This window comes from Acromyrmex echinatior, chromosome 17 (genome assembly GCF_024713525.1).
Source record: "Acromyrmex echinatior isolate Ae372 chromosome 17, ASM2471352v2, whole genome shotgun sequence".
Taxonomy (NCBI): domain Eukaryota; kingdom Metazoa; phylum Arthropoda; class Insecta; order Hymenoptera; family Formicidae; genus Acromyrmex; species Acromyrmex echinatior.
The window spans coordinates 5,203,089-5,225,367 of NC_141868.1; the positions used below are offsets into that span (position 1 = coordinate 5,203,089).

The 22,279-nt window shown below is 32.3% G+C and overlaps 3 protein-coding genes across 3 annotated transcripts in view; 2 read left to right on the top strand and 1 right to left on the bottom strand.

Moving 5' to 3' along the window:
- Positions 1–22,279, top strand: part of LOC147906885 (uncharacterized) — a 365,738-nt gene that overhangs the window by 254,006 nt on the left and 89,453 nt on the right. The gene's annotated exons all lie outside the window — the stretch shown is intronic.
- On the top strand, positions 174–21,619 carry LOC147906898 (uncharacterized). Its single transcript, XM_087415274.1, has 6 exons — positions 174–5,614; positions 18,269–18,518; positions 18,675–18,743; positions 20,132–20,218; positions 21,285–21,329; positions 21,587–21,619. Coding segments are annotated over exons 1-6 (486 nt in total). The 5' UTR covers positions 174–5,612.
- On the bottom strand, positions 6,812–8,073 carry LOC147906899 (uncharacterized). Its single transcript, XM_087414969.1, has one exon. The coding sequence runs from the start codon at positions 8,071–8,073 to the stop codon at positions 7,240–7,242; it is 834 nt and encodes a 277-aa protein (XP_087271095.1). The 3' UTR covers positions 6,812–7,239.

Here is a 22,279-nt window from a genome sequence, read left to right on the forward strand (position 1 = left end):
GAGTAAAAGCGGATCAGAATTCGGAAACACTAGTTCGGAAACACACATTATATTAATATTTAAATAATTATAGTATTTTTTATATATCAAATAATGAATGTCACAAGATTCTTAGCATTTGCTTTTTCAAATGTCAATTTTTTTTTATTTATTAGCAATAGCGCTGCACATTTAATTATTAATATGGTTAACTAACAAAACGTGAAACATAAACTAGGATGCAAAATTCATATAAAGTGTAATATCATAAGAATTGCTATATGGCTTTTACAGGAGTAAGTAGCAATAGATTTAATGAAAAAAGTTGATATCATATTTAGATGAAACTAAATCCCAAAAAGATAAAACGTTTGGTAAATTAATTCGCAATAAGTGGAGAATAATTGTCATTATGTAATTAAATCATCAGTAAAACGTATAAAACAGTATCGAAGTAAAATAAAATCCATAATGTAATTTTTATAAAAATATAAAATATGAAATATGAATTATTCTTTTAAGAGTGATCCACATCTAGTTGCCTTAATCTACGTATCCATAAATAAAAATTCCGTGAAAAGAAAGGCAATCTAATCTAGATCTAGATTATGTGTGTCCAATATTCTGTTATTCAACACTTGTTGATAAACGGCACTTATATACGTTATCCCTCAGTGTACATATCTTACAGTGTAGTTCCACAAAGTTCCTAGAGAAACTGCGAAAACTATTTCTGGAAGTCTTGTAAAAAATATTAAAACGTGTTTGTGCCTCGTGCAACAAGAACTAATTCAGTTAAAATACTCGGCCGACTACTCGGAAACTATGGTAGAGACGCTAGAAAGAGCACTGGCGCCATTATTGATCATTGGATCATTTTGCAATTTGTACATATTCGAATATCCTCGTGGACAACCTAGGACATATCTTTCTTACCTATATGCTTTGTCCAAATGGAGCTCTCTTATATACTTTATGTACTATCCAATATACATCATAAATTCGCAAGCAAGCTTCGTAAACATGAATGATTTCTCTTCGTTGTTTAGCATTACATTAATTCTCACTTGCTTCAGTCGTTTTAAGGTACAAATTTTAAAATGTATTCCTGGTCTCAATAGAATAATACTTGATCTTTTAGTATTACTTTTTTTGTTTAATAATATTTTTAATTGAGAGCATTAAAGGGGTCTTAAATTCACAATTACAAGCAAATACAAAATGATAAAACGTTTTTATAAAAGGCTTTCAATATTGTTAAACATGACCTATTTTTAGTTAAAGCTATGCAGTCTCTCTCATTCGATTCTTTCGCTAATCTGCTCATTTCTTACAAATCGCACGCAGCAAATAAGTCCTCAAATATAATTTTTTCTTTTTTTTTTCTTCTTCTCGTGCCGTTTCTTCTGGAGTACACCTTACCTCAGGATTCCATTCACGGAATTTTACTTTTTAATATTTTTATCTGATTTGTCTAGTATTTCTCTATCCTCTTCATGTATGCAGACGACATAATTCTTTTCAAATTCTTTTACCCATTTGATGCTTTTGCAACCTGTTCTGCTTTAAATAAAAATCTAAAATTTATTACCGAATGGTCTGCTAATAACTCACTGCATCTAAATTCCTTTAAATCATCCTTGCTAATTGTCGGTTCCTCAACCCCCGTTATTATCCCGTATTCAATCCTTATATCCCGATATTTCTCTTAATTCCGTTCCAATTCCACGCTCCTCCTTTATTAAGATTCTTGGTGTCCATGTTGATTCTTCATGGATATTCGAATATGTGCCTGTCAAGTGTCGCGCTGCTTACGCTTGTCTACGTCTTCTTTATCCCCTTCGCTTTTACATTCTTTCCTGCATTTAAAAACTTCTCTCTTCTCAATTACTCATTATTTCGTTATTTTACGATTACGCGATGTTATCTACGTTTTGGCTCTTAATCAATAACTCTTATATCGTGTGCAGAGTATCCAAAATTCTTGTCTCCGCTTCTTTTAATGCGTTCGTAAATACGATCATATATCTGTGTATTATCAGAGATCTGACTGGCTTAGGATGTGGCAATGTTTTATTCTACATCTGTATTGTTTCTCGTTTTTTCTTTTTTTTTTCTTCAATATTCCTTTATATCTCCTCTATATCCTCTTTCAATTAAACTTTGAACTTCATTCTATTTACTTTTTACCCCCTTGTCACCAAGGTACCAAGATTATTTATCATTCCACTATGTTCCGTACCGTTTTCTTCTACACTTTAGTCAAATATTTTAATTCTGTTCCTGTATCAATAAAAACCTCTTCCTCTTTGTCCGCCTACTTTCGTTCTGTTGCCTCGTATTTCAATGCATCACTCATAGTATTTAAGAGAGACTGTAACTGTATGTGTGTAGATGCTTGCACCTGTGTGAGTGCGTGCGTATGTATAAGATTTTAACTTTTTTCACTATTCATTGCATCGTTGTCTTAGTCCTATTATAGTTTTTTGTTGCTGGTAGGCTATATAACAGCAGTTTTGCTGACGTCTAACTATTTGCAAGCTGCTATAGTATATTGTATCATATTTTATGTCTATTACTTTGTTAACATGTAATTTTTTTCTTAGGGTTTTACAATGAATTAAATTAAATTTTAAAAAAATTTTTGTTAACAATTAATTCTTTTAATAATTAATTTTAACGCTTTACATTATTATAATATCTTTTTATCTGTCACATTTCCTGTACACATTGCAATAACAATTTTTATTCAAATATAAAATTACAATAATTTTGTTCTGTGTCGCATAATCGATTAATATGATTTTTTTTAAAGGATTTGAAAATGTGCTTACGTAAACTTGCTATAGTAGATGACACGTTGGAAGCTCTCGGAGTGCCAAAGGAATACCAAAGACTGCGTAACTGGATAATTCGTATAATAATCGGATTGATTATACACGTTTTTTATGAAATAGGAAGTGTTAATTTCTTTTTTTTTATTTTTCGTAATTATAACTACGTTATACTTTGGTATGTGACGTTAAATGCATTTTTGTATAATTACCCGCTATACATAAGTATGTTAAGTGTTCTGATTTCTGCAGCTATCATTGGGTTAGTATTATACATGTGTACACATGTGTATTTATTTTGTAAGTTACTTTTATTGACACTGTGCGTCAAAATGTTTACAGTGTGAAACACTTAAAGACCTTTCGGTAACATATAAAAAAGGAGCCATCTCCATCATTGACCATCACCTTGACGACATATGTATTGTATGTTGTCTCTATCTGTACACAACATATATATAATACTTTTGAGTCTTAAAAATATACTAAACAACAATTCCTTAAAATAAATAATTAATGACTACTTTTTATTATTAAATATTTGTAAGAGACGGATATCTTTAAAAAACGTTATGTGTATGAAGGAAGTAATATTGAGTAATATAATCAAATAGACATCAAAACTTATAGTATCTGACTCATACTATCAGAATTTTTATCTTCAATGAACTTGACCTTGACATATGTCGTAATAAAAAAGTAACGACAAAACTAATGGCAAAAGTAACTCTCCGTCCTTGACAGTAAGAGAGAGCTGCACCGCATGTCAACATATAGTTACGATATGATTAAATCAGACGCTATGCCTCAGCAATAGAACAGACTTCCATATCCAAGACACTTCGCGTCAAAAGACGTAAATGCGTTTCAAAAAATAAAGTTATAAAAGTTCCGTATAAATGTTTTATCTTTGTGATCGCAGCGTGCATACAATTATTTGGATGGTCCCGGAAGCACAACTGTATAAAACTCGTATAAAACTGCTGTGAAATTTTTACGAACTTCCTGAATGTCCCCGCGATTCTCTTTTGATGCATTAACACTTATGATGGGAGCATAAGCATAAACTTCAAAGTTTCAAATTGAATTATGACAAAATGACGTAATGTGATGTTTGGAAGTCACTATTAAAGATTTTCAGCGATCTTTGCACATTTCTCGGTTAAGGAAATATTAGGTATAGAGTTTTTGCAAAAAGTGATTGGAATTTGAAATTTACACTTTTCCTATAAAAATAAATGTTAAGGTAAACGTTCCAGTGACCGGATGTATATTGTACGTCCAGATATTAACACATAGTTAATTTATATATATTATTATTTAAGGATGTTCCGAATAGTAAATTAAGGGGTACCGGATATCGGATATCTGTCGTCAAATTTTTTTTGGATATCCGATTATCCGATCGGATAACGAATTTTCCGTATATCCTTCTGGATATCTAGAAAAAGGTTTTCATAGAAAAAAAAATGACATGGTCTTTTAACCAAAGATGCTTTAACGAAAAGTTTTTTAAGGAGGTCTTCATGTTAATCTGATTAGACGATTTTGGAGGCATTCTTTGAGAATTTTTTTAATAAATAAAAATTTAAGTATACATAAAAACTAATACAGGTCTAGAAAGTAAAAATATATATGTAAAAAAATATTTTTTGTAATATTAACTTTTTACAGAGTACTAATAAGGTGATATTGAAGTTACGCCTGCATTGCTAATACGATCAAATGATGAAGGTATCATATCGTTGATCTGAAAGCAAAAAGTAAACTTTTTTTAATGAGTGGTCTTGTAATTCTCGCTCGAACTAAAATAACTAATATCATATGCATATTTTTAAAATGACAGTTTAAAAAAATAATTTGAATTTTTCTAATTTTTTTCCTTTTATTTTATCTTCAAAAAAATAGAAAAAATTAATGTAGATCTTTAATTCTAGTTTCCTTAATGATTTATTCTTTGAGTATAATCGTAAAAGTACAAGTCGGACTAATGATCAGTTAGAATGGTTTTTTTGGAATCGCGATCACCATGTCCGTAAACATAGTTTTGGGAAAAACGTGTTTGAAATATTTTAGTACAGGTATACCTTTTCATTTTCCGTTAAAAACGAAAGTAACCTCAGGAGTGAACGAAACTTTGTTCTATTGGAGAGAAATGTTCTAGAATGATTTCGAAAGGTTGAACATAAATAATGATTAGCAATTGGTTGATACGGTCTATTTGAGTCGACTAGCGACCTCAAAAACGACGTCATTTTATCTTAGATATCCTGGACAATTTTTTTCTCCCAAAAAATGTTTTTGTGGGATATTCTTAAGACTGTAAGCATTCAAAGAAAACAAAAAGAATCGATTTTTTTTTAGTCTCAAAACGTAAAGATTTTAATAGAATGAATTTGTTTAATGTAATTATGTTAATTGTTTAGCAATTTATTTATCATTTCTTAGCTTACTGATCGAAATTGTTATTTTCTATTTAAGATGCGTATTTTTTTGGTGACTTTTTTCCATTTTCTGGAAGCAAATTATAAATTAAAACGACTGAAACTAAATTATAAATTTTAGAGAAAACATATCTTGAAAGTCTACTTCATATATATAAAATATTATAACTAAGTATTTTTCATTCATTTTAGATACACAAGTTCTAGATTTCATCGAGTCAATGAACTCTTACATGTACTCTGTTCTGACCTGTCCGGAAACAGTAATGTAGATTACAGAAGACAAAATGGATCCATCTTTGTGCATCAGCGGATAACAGCAGCTAAGAATCACATTCAATATATATGGATTATAATGTAATAATTATTTAATAAAATTACTATATACACACATGTGCACGCCAATGTATATACAGAATGTCTCAAATTAACTTTCACATTGACATATTTTAAAAAGTATAAAAAATATTTTCTATGAAAGTACAACTGTTTCGGAAGGGGCCTATTGTAATCACGTTATTTTTTTCTAGATAGAGGTACCATGAAAAGACCCAATGAAAAAGATGTAATGTTTATTTGCGCTTTTTAAAATAGAATTATATGATTTTTTAAATCATATGATTTCTCTATAATCATTCTACATGTACAAGTTTTAAGACAGAATTTAAAAAAAATTAATAATTTACGATATATTATAGATACATTTTTTTGACACATATATTGACATGACACATTAAATATCTCGTAAACTATTAATTTTCTAATAATTGTAATATCCTAATACTTTTATGAATAGAATAATGAGATAAATCAGGTGTAAAGAAAACACATATTTATTTGTTTAACAAAAATATTCATTGTACTTTTTTGATAAAACTTTAATAAATGGGCGATCTTTTGCCAATTTTGATAATCTTGATGTATTGTCAAGGGCATAACCCTGAGGAACTTTCTACAGGTTTTTTAATCATCGCTTGTTCTTCTTTAAAAAGCTGTTATCAAATAAAGCTGATAATATATACATATATTTAAATTTTGGTTTTTTTCCCAAATGGAGTAAAGCAGACAAATTCTCTGCTTTTAATCGCAAATTCTTTTCTTTAAAATACATATTATTTGCTTTATAATACAAATTCTCTCCTTGAAGACACATATGCTCTGCTTTCAAAATGAAAATAATATAAGAAACAAGCTTAGTTAGAATATGATAAAATAGGAAAAATAAAATAAATAATTTCAACCAATTATTCAACAAATATTGCAGAGTATAAATAAACACGATCACGCGTTCATAATGTAGAAGGATATTTTGCACTTAAGCAGAGGGAGAGTGGATCCCTTAAGAAGGAATTGAAATCTAAAGTCATCTAAATTACCAAAATATAATTTTTGTATAACAATTACTTTTTTCTGTTTTACTTCTTCGAAAATCCTTTTCCAGAATTAAAGAATACGGATTAATATAAGGCGTATGACTTTGCTCATGCGGTTTTTTTCCGAAATTCGAGGCTTTATTGTAAAAAACTGGTTATACTGTAAGATTTGTGATAACAATTTCAAAATAAAAAATTATCTTTATTGTATTCTCTTTTCTTTTTTTTACAATTGTCACTTGGAAAATTTTTAGAGACGTAACTACTCTCGCAATATATCGAAGACTGTCTCTGCAGTCTGAGGGTTTTCTTTTATAAGGTTCCAATAGAGTCTAATCTTATTCTAAAGTCTCACTTCTATTCTTAGAGGCAAAGTCCTAAGGTAGGTTGGTGGACTATGGTCACATTATAAGGTTCGAAAATGAGTCTAAATAGAATCTAGTCTCACTTCTATTCTTATCTTAGAGGCAAAGTCCTAAGGTAGGTTGGTGAACTATGGTCACAATAGAATCTAGTCTCACTTCTATTCTTATCTTAGAGGCAAAGTCCTAAGGTAGGTTGGTGGACTATGGTCACACCTTCCCCCTTATAAAGAAATTTGGAGTGTAATCAAATTTTATAGTTAATCAAACGTTTTAATACGCCTGATTGTAACTCGAGATTTGGGGGTTGAGCAGAGGAAGCGGTATAATGGGCGTGTTGCGTTGGAGCGTGATTTCCAAAGCTACATTGGTTGTAACAATTTCCGAGTAGTTGCTTGAGTAAATTAATTATACTTGAAAATAGTCCAATCTTATAGAGGAATATGAAAAGGATAGAACCAAGGGCTATGTATCCGGTTAAATGGAGATAATGCTTGAATGTTTCCTTCCAAGTGATAGTTCTTTTATGCTGTGATATTCGGTCTGCTAAATTATCTAATTCGTCTATTGTTTTGCCTAAGGTTTGTAGATGCTCTGGATTAATATGAGTTTCTCTTATTAAGTCCATTGGTATGTCAGTCAGTTGATGTTTCTCTAACATTTTATTGATTGATATTTTATCTATTAAATGAATTGTATTGTGAATTTCAATTTCGTCTTTAAATAAGTTTTCGGGTTTCAAAGTTGTAGTTTCGGAAATTGCTGTACAATCTGGTTCTAAGTGAAGTATAAAATTTTGGTATACTCGTACATTTCGAGGTGTTTTATCGGAACAGAGTATATGCAAAGCTTCTTCTCTAGGTGCAATTCCTATCCAATCTTGATTCGTATGAAGTTGGATCCATAATGTATTTTGAATTTGCATATACTTTGTTGTACATTTTTCTGTATCGCGTTTTGTAATTATTTCAGTAAGACAATTATCTTTTATACCCATTTTATAATTGGGATATGTCCGCTTTAATAGTTGATATTTTCCGAGTTTCTTTGCGGAGCTTAATTCTAATTCGCTAATAGGCATAAACGTAGTTCTAAATGGATCTAATAGGATAAGTTTTTGAGTGGTGTCTACTATGGATTGTTTTAACCATCCGTGCCTAGGAAGGGATATTACTTTAGTTAGTTCTAAGAATTTGTCTTCTATTAACGGAATTATTAATTGAATCAGCAATCGTTTTTCTGTTAATGCTATCGATATTTCGCTTATATCTATTAGAGTAATGTATTGCGTCTCCTCTAAGGGTACGGGAAAATTATCTACATGTTTATGTTGCCTCAAAGCGTTGAATAAATCCCTGGGTGATAAAAAACGTATGGCTTGATAGTTCCGTGTCTTCCGTTAGTAATAAGTTCTTCTGCTTTTCTAATTTCATCAATTAATTTTCTTAATTCGTCGTCTAAATCTAATAAGGATTCATCTATCCAAATATTTGCTTCAATGATCTGAGACAAGTTTCTGAGGCGGTTAAACTGATCGTTTATGCGACTTATCGCGTTTGAAGTTACATCGACAATTTTTTCGTTAGTATGTAAAGTTTTAAGTATGATACTAGTTTGATTTTTAACGTACTGGATAACATTTTTCTGATCGGTATATAATTTATCTAATTCGCTGTTATAATAGTTCGCATCGGAATCGGACAGAGTTCCAAATAGAGTTTTACTTACTTCACCTATGAAGTCAAATAAACCGCGTTTAGTTCTTGTTTTTGTTCTGAGTCCTGCTAGATACAATACATTTTCTAAATCATTCGCTATTTCTTCGAATTGATTTATTCGCTTTATAATTCGTTTTCTGGAAGAACAAATCCAGTTTTGATTATCAAGCTTTCGAAAACATGTCTTTAATAATTCCTTATGTGTTCTTAAGTATATGGTAATTATCTTCTAAATCGTTTAGGTTATATCCTACAACTATCTTCCACTGCTCGTGATATAATTTTATCTTGCTTAGAGTTTCGAGGTAAATTACTTCATCGTTGTCTAGTTGAGTAATTGAATATTTTTCTGCGCTGTTAATAGGATGACCCTGAAGTATCAAAAGGAGAAGTATCGGGATGATCCATTTCAGATAATCCATCGCCTGGAATAAATGATTTTATATCACTTCGATGGTATTGTTTAATTTCACCATTTTCCCTAACGTGGTAAGTTATGTGTTTATCGTGTCGGACAACAGGGAAAGGACCTTTCCACCGTGCCTCAAACGATTTGGCGTTGAAGTTTCTTATGAGCACCAAGTCATTATTTTCTATCGGCGTATAAGTTTTGATAGGAAGGTTGGAATTTTGATAGTCGCGTATGCTCCTGCGCGCTTCTTCCAACTTATTTTCATGTTGAATATGCAAGTTTTCGATTTGATTTTGGAGAGTCAATCGCTCATCTTCTTCACTGAAGATGTGATTGGGCTCTCTCCCGAATTGTAATTCGTAAGGTGTATAACCTGTGTTTTTATTAATTGTGCAATTATAAGTGAGCATAGCCTAGGGCAGAATACTATCCCATTGCTCTTGTTCTTTAATATAATGCCTTATATATTCGGCAAGTATTAAATGCGACCTCTCGTTTTTCCCATTAGACTGCGGGTGATATACCGAGGTAAGTACGTGTTTAATGTTAAGCTTATCGCAAAGCGTTTTAAATTCATTAGACGTGAATTCAAGGGCGTTATCGGATAGTATCTCCTTAGGTTTACCGAAGTATCTCAGCCAGGAGCACCATAGTGCCCTAATAATTGCTGTAGTCGATTTATCTATAAGCGGTTCTACTAGGATATATCGAGTAAGGTAATCTTGAGTAACAAGGATATATCGGTTTCCTTTATTTGTAACTTCGAAAGGCCCCATGATATCAATGGATATCTTTTCGTTGGGCATTCGAGGAATGTCGGGAGAGGCGTAGAGATAAGGTTTCTGTGCACCAGGTTTATTGTACTGACATTTTTCACATTTATCAATGAATTCTTTAACATCGATAGTTATGTTAGGCCAATTATACTTTTGTCTGATTTTTTGAAGTGTTTTTTCGACGGAGTAATGTCCGCCTAATATACCAGAATGAGCGTCTGATATAATTTCCTTTTTGTTCGTTATTTCTGTGAGATATTGGGAAACGTGAATACATAATTTATCTCCGAGATAATATTCGTCAATTACCGAAATTAATTTATTGATCTCTTTCTGGTCATGTACTACGTTAACATGATGATCGTCCTCGGTTAGAAAGTCATGCAATCTAATACTCATTTGTCTGTGAGTGGCATGAGGTGATATGTATATTTCGTTTTCTCTCGTGATCTCAGGAGGAGTTTCAATAAAAAGTATAGTTTTGTTGGTCTGCCTACCAACCTGGTTTCTTATTATTATGTGTTTGTTAATACTTGGTTTCGAGGATGAGGGAATGGAAGAAGGAGATGATGGGTGCTTTTGTAATTTAGGATTTCCCTTGGGTAGGAATTCGTCCGTAAGTATTGGTATTGGAAATTTTTCTTTAAACCATTGAGGCGGTCGTTCTTCTATTATAATTTTCGTTCTAGACTGTAAGTCGTACGTGTCGATTAGCTCGTCAATTGAGTCTTGAATTTTAGAGTTTACCGGTCCTACGAAGTATAATGTCCATTCATCAGGATTAGTATTCGTATCCTGAAGAATCGGTAAGATTAAATTTCGAAGGTTTATTGTGGAGGCGAATTTCGGATCGATATTTATCCAGTCCGGAACCGGATCTTGACTAAAGGCAATTTTAATTTCTTTCTTAATTCCCGTAATCTCTGAAAGCATTTTTCTTATTTCTTCGTCCGATACGAAGGAATCAATTGCATTGACCGGAATTCTTGAGAGTGCGTCAGCGTTAGTGTTAGTTTTCCCGGATTTATAAATTACTTCGTAATCAAATTCTTCTAACTTTAATCTCCATCTCATTAATCTCGAATTAGGATCTTTAACGTTTATGAGCCATATTAAAGGTTTGTGATCTGTTACGATAGTGAATTTTCTTCCATATAAATATTGTCTGAAATGTTTAGTGGCCCATACGATTGCGAGTAATTCTTTCTCCGTCGTACTATATCGGGTTTCGGCTTTATTAAGAGTCCTGGAGGCGAAAGCCAGTGGCTTATCTTTGCCTATTGTCCCTTGGGATAGTATAGCACCGATAGCTTCGTTTGATGCGACAGTGGTCAAAACGAAGGGTCTATTCCAGTCAGGATATGATAATACTGGTTGTGACGTCAATTTTGATTTCAGAGAGTTGAATGAATGTTGTTGTTCACTCGTCCATTGGAAGATTGAGGATTTTTGTAAGAGGCCTGTCAAAGGTTTTGCTACTTTGGAAAAATCTTTGATGAACTTGCGATAATAACCGACAAGTCCAAGGAATTGTTTTATCTCCTTAGGAGTTTTTGGAATTGGATAAGTTCTGACCTTTTCGATCCGATCAGGATTAGGCTGTATACCGTGTTCGGAAATGACGTGTCCTAGGTATTCAAGTTCAGGTCTGAGATATTCGCATTTATCTGGTTGGAGTTTCAATCCTACTTGTCTAAGTCTTTCGAATAAGATTCTTAAATTTTTATTGTGCTCTTCGATCGTTTTTCCGTAAACTATTATGTCGTCAATGTAAACAAAACAATTATTCAATCCTTTCCTATCAATCCTTTTAATCCTTTATTCATCATTCTTTGGAAGGTAGGAGGCGCATTCTTTAGACCAAAAGGCATACAGGTGTACTCATAATGTCCGTTTGGTGTAGAGAAGGCCGTTTTTGGAACGTCTTTTGGATTCATTCCGATCTGATGGAAGCCCGATGCTAGATCGAAAGCGGAAAAATAGCGCGCGTTGCCCAACTGATCGAGAATTTCATCAATATTCGGAAGAGGATAGGCATCTTGGATGGTTTTTTCATTAAGTTTTCGGTAATCAATTACTAGTCTCCATTTATTTTTGCCCGAAGCATCTTGCTTTTTGGGCACGATCCACAAAGGGGAATTATAAGGTGAATCTGATTCTTGAATGATTCCTTTTGCAAGCATGTCTTTAATTTGTCTTTTTATTTCTTCTTGGTGTATCGGAGGATAACGGTATTGTTTAATATGGATGGGATTTTCGTCATGGGTTTTGATTTCATGTTGCATTAAATCAGTGAGTGGGAGAGGATCTCCTGGTAAGGTAAAAATATCGTGGAATTCTAATATGATATCTCAGATTTCATTATAGTGTTCTGGGAGATGCAAGAGGCGAGTATTTTCTTTTAATAATTCTGATCGCGTATTGTTTAAAGTTTCTTTGATGATAGAATAAATTGGTGCTTCGCAATAATCTTCGACGCTTTTAATTTGAGAGTGCAAATATGTCGGCAGTATGGGTTTATTAAAATCGTTCATCCTCGTAATTGCTCCAGTGTCATCCTTAAATATAACTAATACTTCGTTTTGTTTATACGTGTCGTTAGAGAGTGGTTTATCGCATCGCTTGAATTCTTTTCCGTTTAATTTTAAATATTCGTTCGAAAAGACAAAATTGTTCGCCGTGAGAAAATCGATACCTAATATGCCCTGATGTTGTACCGGTGAGTAATCGTCTAATACATGAAATGTATGTTTTTTCCCAAATATTTCAATTATTACACCGTATTTAGTTTTTATCGAATGCGTTGTAACGCCAGATACGATTATTGAATTTGTTTTTGGCAAGTTTTTATCATCTATAAACATTTCGTGTATTAGGGATATATCGGAACCCGTATCTACTAAAAATATGACATCTTTAAAACCTGGTATCTTCAGCTTAATTCTGGGAGCTCTGACGTACGTCCCTCCGGGTCCTTGGTATACCTTTCGCTGAGGTTCTCGTCCGGATCCTGATCGGTTGCACGTAAATGATGCGATGCTCGGTCCGGCGGTCGGTTGAAAGACTGGCGTTCGCGAAAATTCTGCTGGCCTCGTTGTTGGTGGAATACTTTTGTTCGGCACTCCTTTTCTTCATGTCCTCGTCTCTTGCAGTAGGTGCACTCCTTGGTTTGAAAGTGCGTTCTGGGTTGGAACGGTTTTTTGGATGTTTCGTATCGTTGTGTTCGCAACTTTCTTAACTGGAGTTCTGCTTCAAAGGCTCGTGCTTTCGAAAATGCTTCGTTCAATTGGATGAATTCAAATGAGTATAAATGATCACTGATTTCTGTCTTTACGTTGCGGCGAAATACTTCGACTGCTTTTTGCTGATACATCTGTTCTTGCAAACAGATCGTAGCAATGCCGGTACTCTGTGAATTAACCGTGTGGATGATATCGTCTTGGATTCGAAGAAAGCGATTTATGAATTCATCGATGCTCTCGTTCGTTCGCTGGATGCAGGTGTCTCTTTGGACCTCCAGAGCGGAAAGATTCCTGGCTTTGCCGTAGAGGTACCGTAGTTTTTCGTACAACTGCGGAAAATTCGGGGTGGTATCCGTTCGTATTGAGTGTTTTGCTCTTCCTACGAGTTTCTGGGCGACGATTCCACAGAGAAATAGCTCATGTTGATCCACGGCCAGTCGTTTCGAGGCTATTTGTATATGATTAATGAAAGTTTCGACTTTGAACCGTCGAAATCGGGTATCAATGGCATCGCTTTATTATAATTCTTTATAGGTGCTTCGACAGTTCCTGATTCGAAAGTTTCTGGTGTCATTTCGCTCGGTTGTTGAAGTCGCGTTGGATTATATAGTGTTCAACCGTTATTGATTCCATTTTGTTTTTTAGTTCAGTTATTGTGTCCATCATTTGGATCATTCTGTCTGCTAATATTGCTAGAGTGAGCGTTTGCTCACGAGTAGGGCTCTGTGCACGCGACATTGGAGCAGTAATGAAGAGTCTCGATTCTAGTATGTTACTGTCCGCACTTGACTCGGTGGATGTATCAGAGTTGATAATGTCGCTTACCCCTCTGTAGTTTGTCCACGCCAGTCTGCTTGAGTTCGGTAGAGCAGGATAATCTTCGAGTCCTCCTTGAAGGTAACTAGTGCGACTAGTATATCGTCCTCGAAGTAAAAGCAAAATTTCACTGTTTTTCTTGCTAATTATCCCGCACCGCTGCCACCATTTGTAAGATTTGTAACAATTTCAAAATAAAAAATTATCTTTATTGTATTCTCTTTTCTTTTTTTTACAATTGTCACTTGGAAAATTTTTAGAGACGTAACTACTCTCGCAATATATCGAAGACTGTCTCTGCAGTCTGAGGGTTTTCTTTTATAAGGTTCCAATAGAGTCTAATCTTATTCTAAAGTCTCACTTCTATTCTTAGAGGCAAAGTCCTAAGGTAGGTTGGTGGACTATGGTCACATTATAAGGTTCGAAAATGAGTCTAAATAGAATCTAGTCTCACTTCTATTCTTATCTTAGAGGCAAAGTCCTAAGGTAGGTTGGTGAACTATGGTCACAATAGAATCTAGTCTCACTTCTATTCTTATCTTAGAGGCAAAGTCCTAAAGTAGGTTGGTGGACTATGGTCACAATACATTTATGATTCAAATTATTGTCCATCGCTGGCCATTACTTTTTCCCATCTTTCGGGCAGCATACGAATCCCGCGAAAAAACTGATCATCTTTTGAGGCGATCCACGAATCGATCCAATTTTTGACTTCTTCATAAGACCAGAAGTGCTGGTCAGCCAGGTCGTGTGCCATTGATCGAAACAAGTGATAGTCAGAGGGAGCAACGTCTGGAGAATACGGCGGGTGGGGTAGGACTTCCCATTTCAACGTTTCCAAGTATGTCTTGACCACTTTCGCAACATGGGATCGAGCATTGTCATGCTGCAAAATCACTTTATCGTGTCTCTCGTTGTATTGCGGCCGTTTGTCTTTCAATGCTCGGCTCAAACGCATCAATTGCATTCGATATTGATCGCCTGTGATTGTTTCAGTCGGTTTTAACAGCTCATAATATACTACACCGAGCTCGTCCCACCAAATACAGAGCATGATATTGGAGCCGTGAATATTCGGTTTGGAACGTCGACGTAGAAGCATGGCCGGGAACTCCCCATGATTTTCTGCGCTTGGGATTATCGTAATGAACCCATTTTTCGTCCCCAGTCACAATGCGATGCAGAAAGCTCTTCCGTCTTTGCCTTTCAAGCAGCTGTTCACAAGCAAACAAACGTCGTTCAACATCTTTCGGCTTCAACTCGTACGGCACCCAATTTCCTTGCTTCTGAATCATTCCTATGACTTTGAGACGTTTTGAAATGGCTGATTGAGTCACTCCTAATGATCGTGCCAATTCTTTTTGATTTTGACAAGAGTCTTGACAAGACTCTGATCAAGTAATGCCTTCAATTCTGCATCTTCGAAAACCTTCTCTCTTCCACCACTATGCTGGTCTTCGACATGAAAATCACCGTTCTTGAAGTGTTGAAACCACTTATGATACGTTCTTTCATTAATAGCGGCTTCACCATAAATATTTGAAAGCATTCGATGAGCCTCAGCCGCAGATTTCTTCATATTAAAGCAGAAAATTAAAACCTCCCTCAAATGACAAGAATTTGGCTCGTAAACTGACATTTTCAATCGAGAATAACTTTATGATGCAGACACAAATCGACTAATGTTTCTTTTTGGATTATGTTGACAGATTCCCAAGTTTATTGTATGACGTCTATGATCTATTTATTTCGATCACCATTTACCGCTAAAGCCATCTATACGAAAACCGAATGAGCAAAGTCATACACCTAATATTTATCTGCAAAGTAGAGTCTTAACTGAGAACGACTAAAAGTTTCGAAACTGAGATTTTCTTTATCATTTCTTGTCTAATATGATACTGTCGTAATAACGTTTGCTTCATATAAAAGCTGCGCAATTTGTATTTATGAAATAGTAGTTCATAGACCAAATAATAGTTTGCACGAAGTAGCAATGATTTCTTAAAATTATACTTACAATGGAACACTAGGTGACGGTGTCGGGAATTTTGATTCTTTTTATAAGGCTGTTCTTGAAGAGGGAAAAAAGATGGTATGTGTCGGGTTTTTAACCATTGGCCCATAATTTCGAAGAAATCTATTTTTTAAATCAATATAATAATTTGAGAAACTTATTGTATAGGAAAATATCAATACCTTAAATTTTACAATACCTTAATTGTAAAATTTTATCATCAACTTATTACATTGACAAATGAAAATTAATAAATTATCTAAAATGATAATTGACTAATACAAATTATAGAAATCAAAGACTTTAAACAATACAGCTGGATCTTGATTCTTATGTGAATTTATATACTACGTATGTAGTCCCCAGAAAAATGCGTCAAAATGATTTTTCGATCTTAAAACGCTAACTTTATTAACCTATCGTAGCAATATCACGAGTTAAATTAATTAGCAAATTTTTTATGCTTATTCGCATCTTCGAAACGATTTTAATATGTCATTCAACATTATTAAGATTGTTTCGAAAATGCGAATAAGCATATATAATTTGTTAAATTGCTAGTCAATTTAGCTCGTGATATTACTGCGGTAGCTTAATAGAATTAGCGTTTCGAGACCGAAAAATCATTTTGACGCGTGTTTTTGGGAACTACATACGTAGTATACAAATTCACACAAGAATTATACAAGCATTAAGATACAGCTGGACCGTTTAAAGGCTTCATTCTATAGTTTGTTGTCACATTTACGGTCCTATAATATATTATATATGGAATAATTGATTATTTTATATTAATTTATTTGAAATGTATTATATTAATTACTAATTAACTTTGATGTAATGAATACATTACAATGATTCGTTAAAGAAGTTGAAAATTAATTTTATTTTTCAATAATTAATAAAATGTATTTTGTATTAATTACGAATAATTCCAATAATGTATACATTGTTGCGAACAGATTATTTAAACATACAGATTATATTGTTATAATTATTTCGCTGATTATGTATTCTAGTAAATTACAATAATTAATATTTATAAATGATTTATACAGTGTAATAAATTAGTGAGGAAATATTAGAATTAGTGTCGTGTTAATACCTTCTTCTGTGATGCATTAAATTACTTAATTATTATTTAATACATACTTAAATGGTACATTAACATCTTTTAGTTGCCTCTTCACCTAAAAAAAAAAAACAATGTAACAAAAATATGTATTCAAAAGTATTTAAGAAAATATTTCTCCTTCGAAATCGTTTTACTTTTATCTGAAATACATTTATCCATATTGTTTCTAAATAATTTGATGCATTCTTCCACAAAAAAAAAATCACGTTTGAATATAATACAACAAAGGTTACGGATACAGACATATCGAATGAATGATAAAAAATTCAATTTTTTAATATAAGTACATTATGTATTTATGATTACATTATGTACTTATACATTATTTATACATTATGTATTTATGTAGAGTTACATTACGATGCATGGACTAGTTGTCCAGTACACAAACAAAATACTTATTTGTTTTATATCTTTGTGTATAATAATTAAGTTACTTTTACTCAGTAACTTATTAGTAAGTAACTACTCGCAATGAAACTTTGCATAAACTATTTTATGTGAACATTTAAAGTACTTATAAAATGTAAATTCCTTTATCAATAAAAAAATTTTAATTTTTAACAATAAAACGATTAAAATAAATAAACTACAAAAATGTGCTATTAAAAAAAACATAATCTTATTAATATAACTTTCATATGTATATATTTCATTTTAAATGGAAATATTTAACATACTTTCAAATTTAGTTTTCTTTGCAGGGACTGTGCGTCTAATATCTTTAAATTACGCTTAATTATTATTTAATACATACTTAAATGGTACACTAACATCTTTTAGTTGCCTCTTCACCTAAAAAAAAAAAAAACAATGTAACAAAAATATGTTCAAAAGTATTTAAGAAAATATTTCTCCTTCGAAATCGTTTTACTTTTATCTGAAATACATTTATCCATATTGTTTCTAAATAATTTGATGCAGCAGTTAAAACGAGATTATCTTATATACTTGTATGTATATACAGTTGTATATACATATGTATACAAGAATTTCAGTTACGTGAAATAATCACACATTGTGAACTGCAAGTTATAACACTATAGCTTATATAGAATTCTACGTTAAAAATATATTTTGCTTAGTACTTCTCGTATATGTCTTTCGTATATGTCCCACGGTTTGATTAATTATAACAATTATTTACGATTTATTTACAGGCATGTCCATTTACAATTATGCCATATATCACGCAAATTAAACATAGTATTCAAAATACAAATGTTAATACAAATGATATGGTATTTTGATAAGGCTGTAATATTCTATACGTTAATATATCAATTGATTGCACAGCGTCATATTACAATTTATAATATTATCTCGAATTTAATGAGCTATTTTGATTTCGCTTTGTATAGCATTTTATTTCTCACATTAAACTACATATGTCAAACTGTTTATCATAAGGTATAATTAAATTAAAAGCTTTAATTATTTATAATTAGAATAATAACACAAGCAACAATGAAATTACACATGTCAAAATTTTGTTTGAAATGGTTAAATAAATGCAAAGTTTACAGTTTTATTACAAATTTTCATTTTACATTAATATAATTTCAGATAAACGAGACAGTAGCAATTCTTTACAAATTGTCCAATTATAATCTCGATGAGGACTTACGTGAACAGGTAAATAATTACAACAAAGTTGTAACTATTTGTGTAAGTTGTGTAATTTTACTAGCACTCAAAATTCGGACACCTACATAAATTTCATCGATTATGTACAAAATTGGGACATTACACAATAATTGTGTTATTCTTTTATATATTTTAAAGTATTTGTACTCACATTCTAACGCCACAAAGGATAAGCTAGAAAAAGTTTTAACAATTATTTTTTATTTTATATTCAACAAAAGCGAATTTTGGAAAGTTATTTCATACCATTAATACGTATTTTATTATTATACTATCATACTTTTATTATTATACTTTCAATTTTACTATCGACTATATATACTCACAAAAAACCTGGCCACTAAGTTTTTTCACAAATTTTTAATATTTTCAAATAATGAACAACAACTCAGTGAAAAATCATTGTATCGATATTTTTTAAAAAGTATTTCAAAGCTTGAAATTTCTACTTTTCAAATCGGTACTTCAAAAAACGGTACTATTGATATTTCATAAAGTTACACAAACATAAATAAAGATGCATAAACTCTCAAAACTTTTTATGAACTTTGCGAAATTCCATGGCGCCAATTAAAAATTACGCACAAATGAAATTTACAGCTTTCGAAAGAATGAATTTTTATCTTTAATTTGTTTTTTTATAGATCTCTGTATAATTTTTCACCGAGTTATGGTGTTCAGGCATTGAAATCCCCCAACACCGGCTTATTTCAGTAGTCGGCTTCCGGTGCCCGAAGAACCTCGTCATACTTAATGTCCGCAAGATTTGGGGGGGGGGGGGGAAGTAACAGCTAACCACCACTGTCCTTTCACCACAGTCCACGGAGCCAAAGTCCCTCTCTCTATGGAATATCATGCACGGAATCTTTGCCCACTGTCTCGATTATCGAGAGGAGCCTGCACAGCGCTCCAGATCGATATCCGATTCCCCCTCCGCTAAGTGCCTATGGCGGCCCAGAGCTCGGTAACAGCTCAGGATGAGTTCCCCGCATCACGACAAGGTCACACCCCCGCGCGGTGTGTTGTTAAATAACTTAACTCTTAATCTCGACTCTCTCTTACTCAAATGTATTAAATTTGATAATAAATTTTGATTCAAATTTAATTTATTATTTACAAAGTACATACATTAATATGAACATTTTATTTTGGAACTAATAAATGGGTTGATTTTCACACGTACTGAATTTAAAAATAACAAAAAAATAACATCAGTAAATGTAAGGAATTCTCTTTGATATCTGCGACAAAGTATCATAATTGATGTTTTAAAATAATGTTTAAAATGTACTCATCTATTTGAAATTTATGCAAGTGTCCGAACTCAAGTATGGTAGTATATATTTAACGCTTATTAAATTATTTATTTCAATTAGGTTTTGCAGTTTATATTGCAAATAAAACAGACAAAGGTAAAATTTGGCTTGGGACATTTCTGCTTTGGATATAGTTTTATCTGCTGGGTATATGTCCTATTTTAAATAAAAATATAAAAGTAATAAACGTATATACACATATGTGTGTGTGGTGTGTGTGTGTGTGTGGTGTGTGTGTGTGTGTGGTGTGTGTGTGGTGTGTGTGTGTGTGGTGTGTGTGTGTGTGTGTGTGTGTGTGTGTGTGTGTGTGTGTGTGTGTGGTGTGGTGTGTGTGTGTGTGTGTGTGTGTGTGTGTGTGTGTGTGTGTGTGTGTGTGTATGTATAGAGAGGGACTGTAACTCTATCCTCTCAGAATATTTCCGCTATTTTTAAATATGTAACAATATATTTATTAAAGTTGCATTGTATTTTATTTTAAAAAATGGAGGTGATTTTGAAATCTTTGAAACGCCTGCATCCATAGTTAAACCGTTAGCAGTATATTATACTCTCTTGATACTACATAATTTCAATAAATATATCATTTTATATCTCTAAAAACAGCGAAAACATTCTAAATGAATAGACTTACTGCTCCATCTTATATATATATACAATAGAATGAATACGTACATATAAAATAAAACATATTCTAGATTTTCTTGACAATTAATTCTTTTGAATTTAACCTTTTCGCTCCTAACGCCTATTATGTCCGGCATCCACGACGCGATCCGTATAGACGAACGCTGGCTATTCACGAACAAATTAATTTATAATGTCCTTTATAATAAAAGTTACGCCAAATCATCTTGTACAGCAATATACAGCCAAACGTAACCAATTTTGTCAAATAATATATATTTAAACATAATTAGTAGTGGTAGTATATTGATATCTACCATATAATGCCACTGGCATAAAGGAGGTAATTAAGAAATGGTTTATGAAGAAATTATAATCATTTTGTTTTGCGAATAGTTCGTTTTTTTTAAAAAACGTGTCAAGGCGTTGTTCAGACGTAAAATGTAATTTTAAACGTCCAAGACTATTCATGTATATACTTTTGGTGTGGAGTCCCGATCAATGGTGATACTCCGGTGGACCGTTTTCTGAGCAAAAGGGTTAACAAACCTATTTTCATTAAGTATAATGATAATGTACTTTCTTCCAGATGTATTCTACAGTTTTGTCCGCTACAATAATTCTTAAGACGGAGGTATGTAACAGACCTTCTATTCTCGCAGTAATGCATGAAAAATTTTGTTTAAGTATGGTTTGATATGAACAAGACATGGTTTGATATACGCTCGCGCGTATATAATTAAATACATTTTATTTAAATCAAAATCTCGTCATAACAATCACAAAGAATTTCCGGTTGATAAGATTCGAGATTTTACAACTAGAAGTAGAGCAATATTATAAGCATTATATTACTTATTACATTATAAGGATTAGTTTAATATTTTTCAGTTTGGTTTGGCAATTGTTGCTGAAGAATATTGATATTTATAATTAGTTATTTTAGTCTCAGCGCACTCTAGTAGTGCAATTATTGTGTCAGACGATACAAATCGAGCAAATATGCTGTATGCATTGTTTTATGTCGTCGTGTTGTTTCCTGTAATGAATTGAAATAAAATGGTATGTATCATGACTGAAAAAACGTTTCCTCTTTCCGTTATCAATATAATTTTGAGAAAAATGCATAGAAATTTGAAAGTTATAACAATAACATTAATTTGAATTTCTCTGTGTTGCCTACATATTACTTTGTAAGTACCTCATAGATTATGGGTGCATGATGCGCTCAAATTATCCATTATTTTCCTTGTTTACATTTTGACCAACAAGGAAAAATAATACAATATGCATGAAACGAAATGCCCCAATAATTAACAAAAAGCCATATTTGATCAATAAGATATTCTGCGGGTAGTTAACAAAAAAATTTATCCAATTAACGACTAATTCTAGTATATTTAATAAGATATAATTATAAGTGTCGTTCAAAATACAATAAAAATGATATTATTACGTAATAGCATAATCAAAAAATTAAAAATGCGGGATTATATGAAAGCGTTGAAAATATTGTATATGTATGGTAAAACAAATTGCATCAAACCAATCATTACTGTAATATCGATAAACGGAATGAAATAT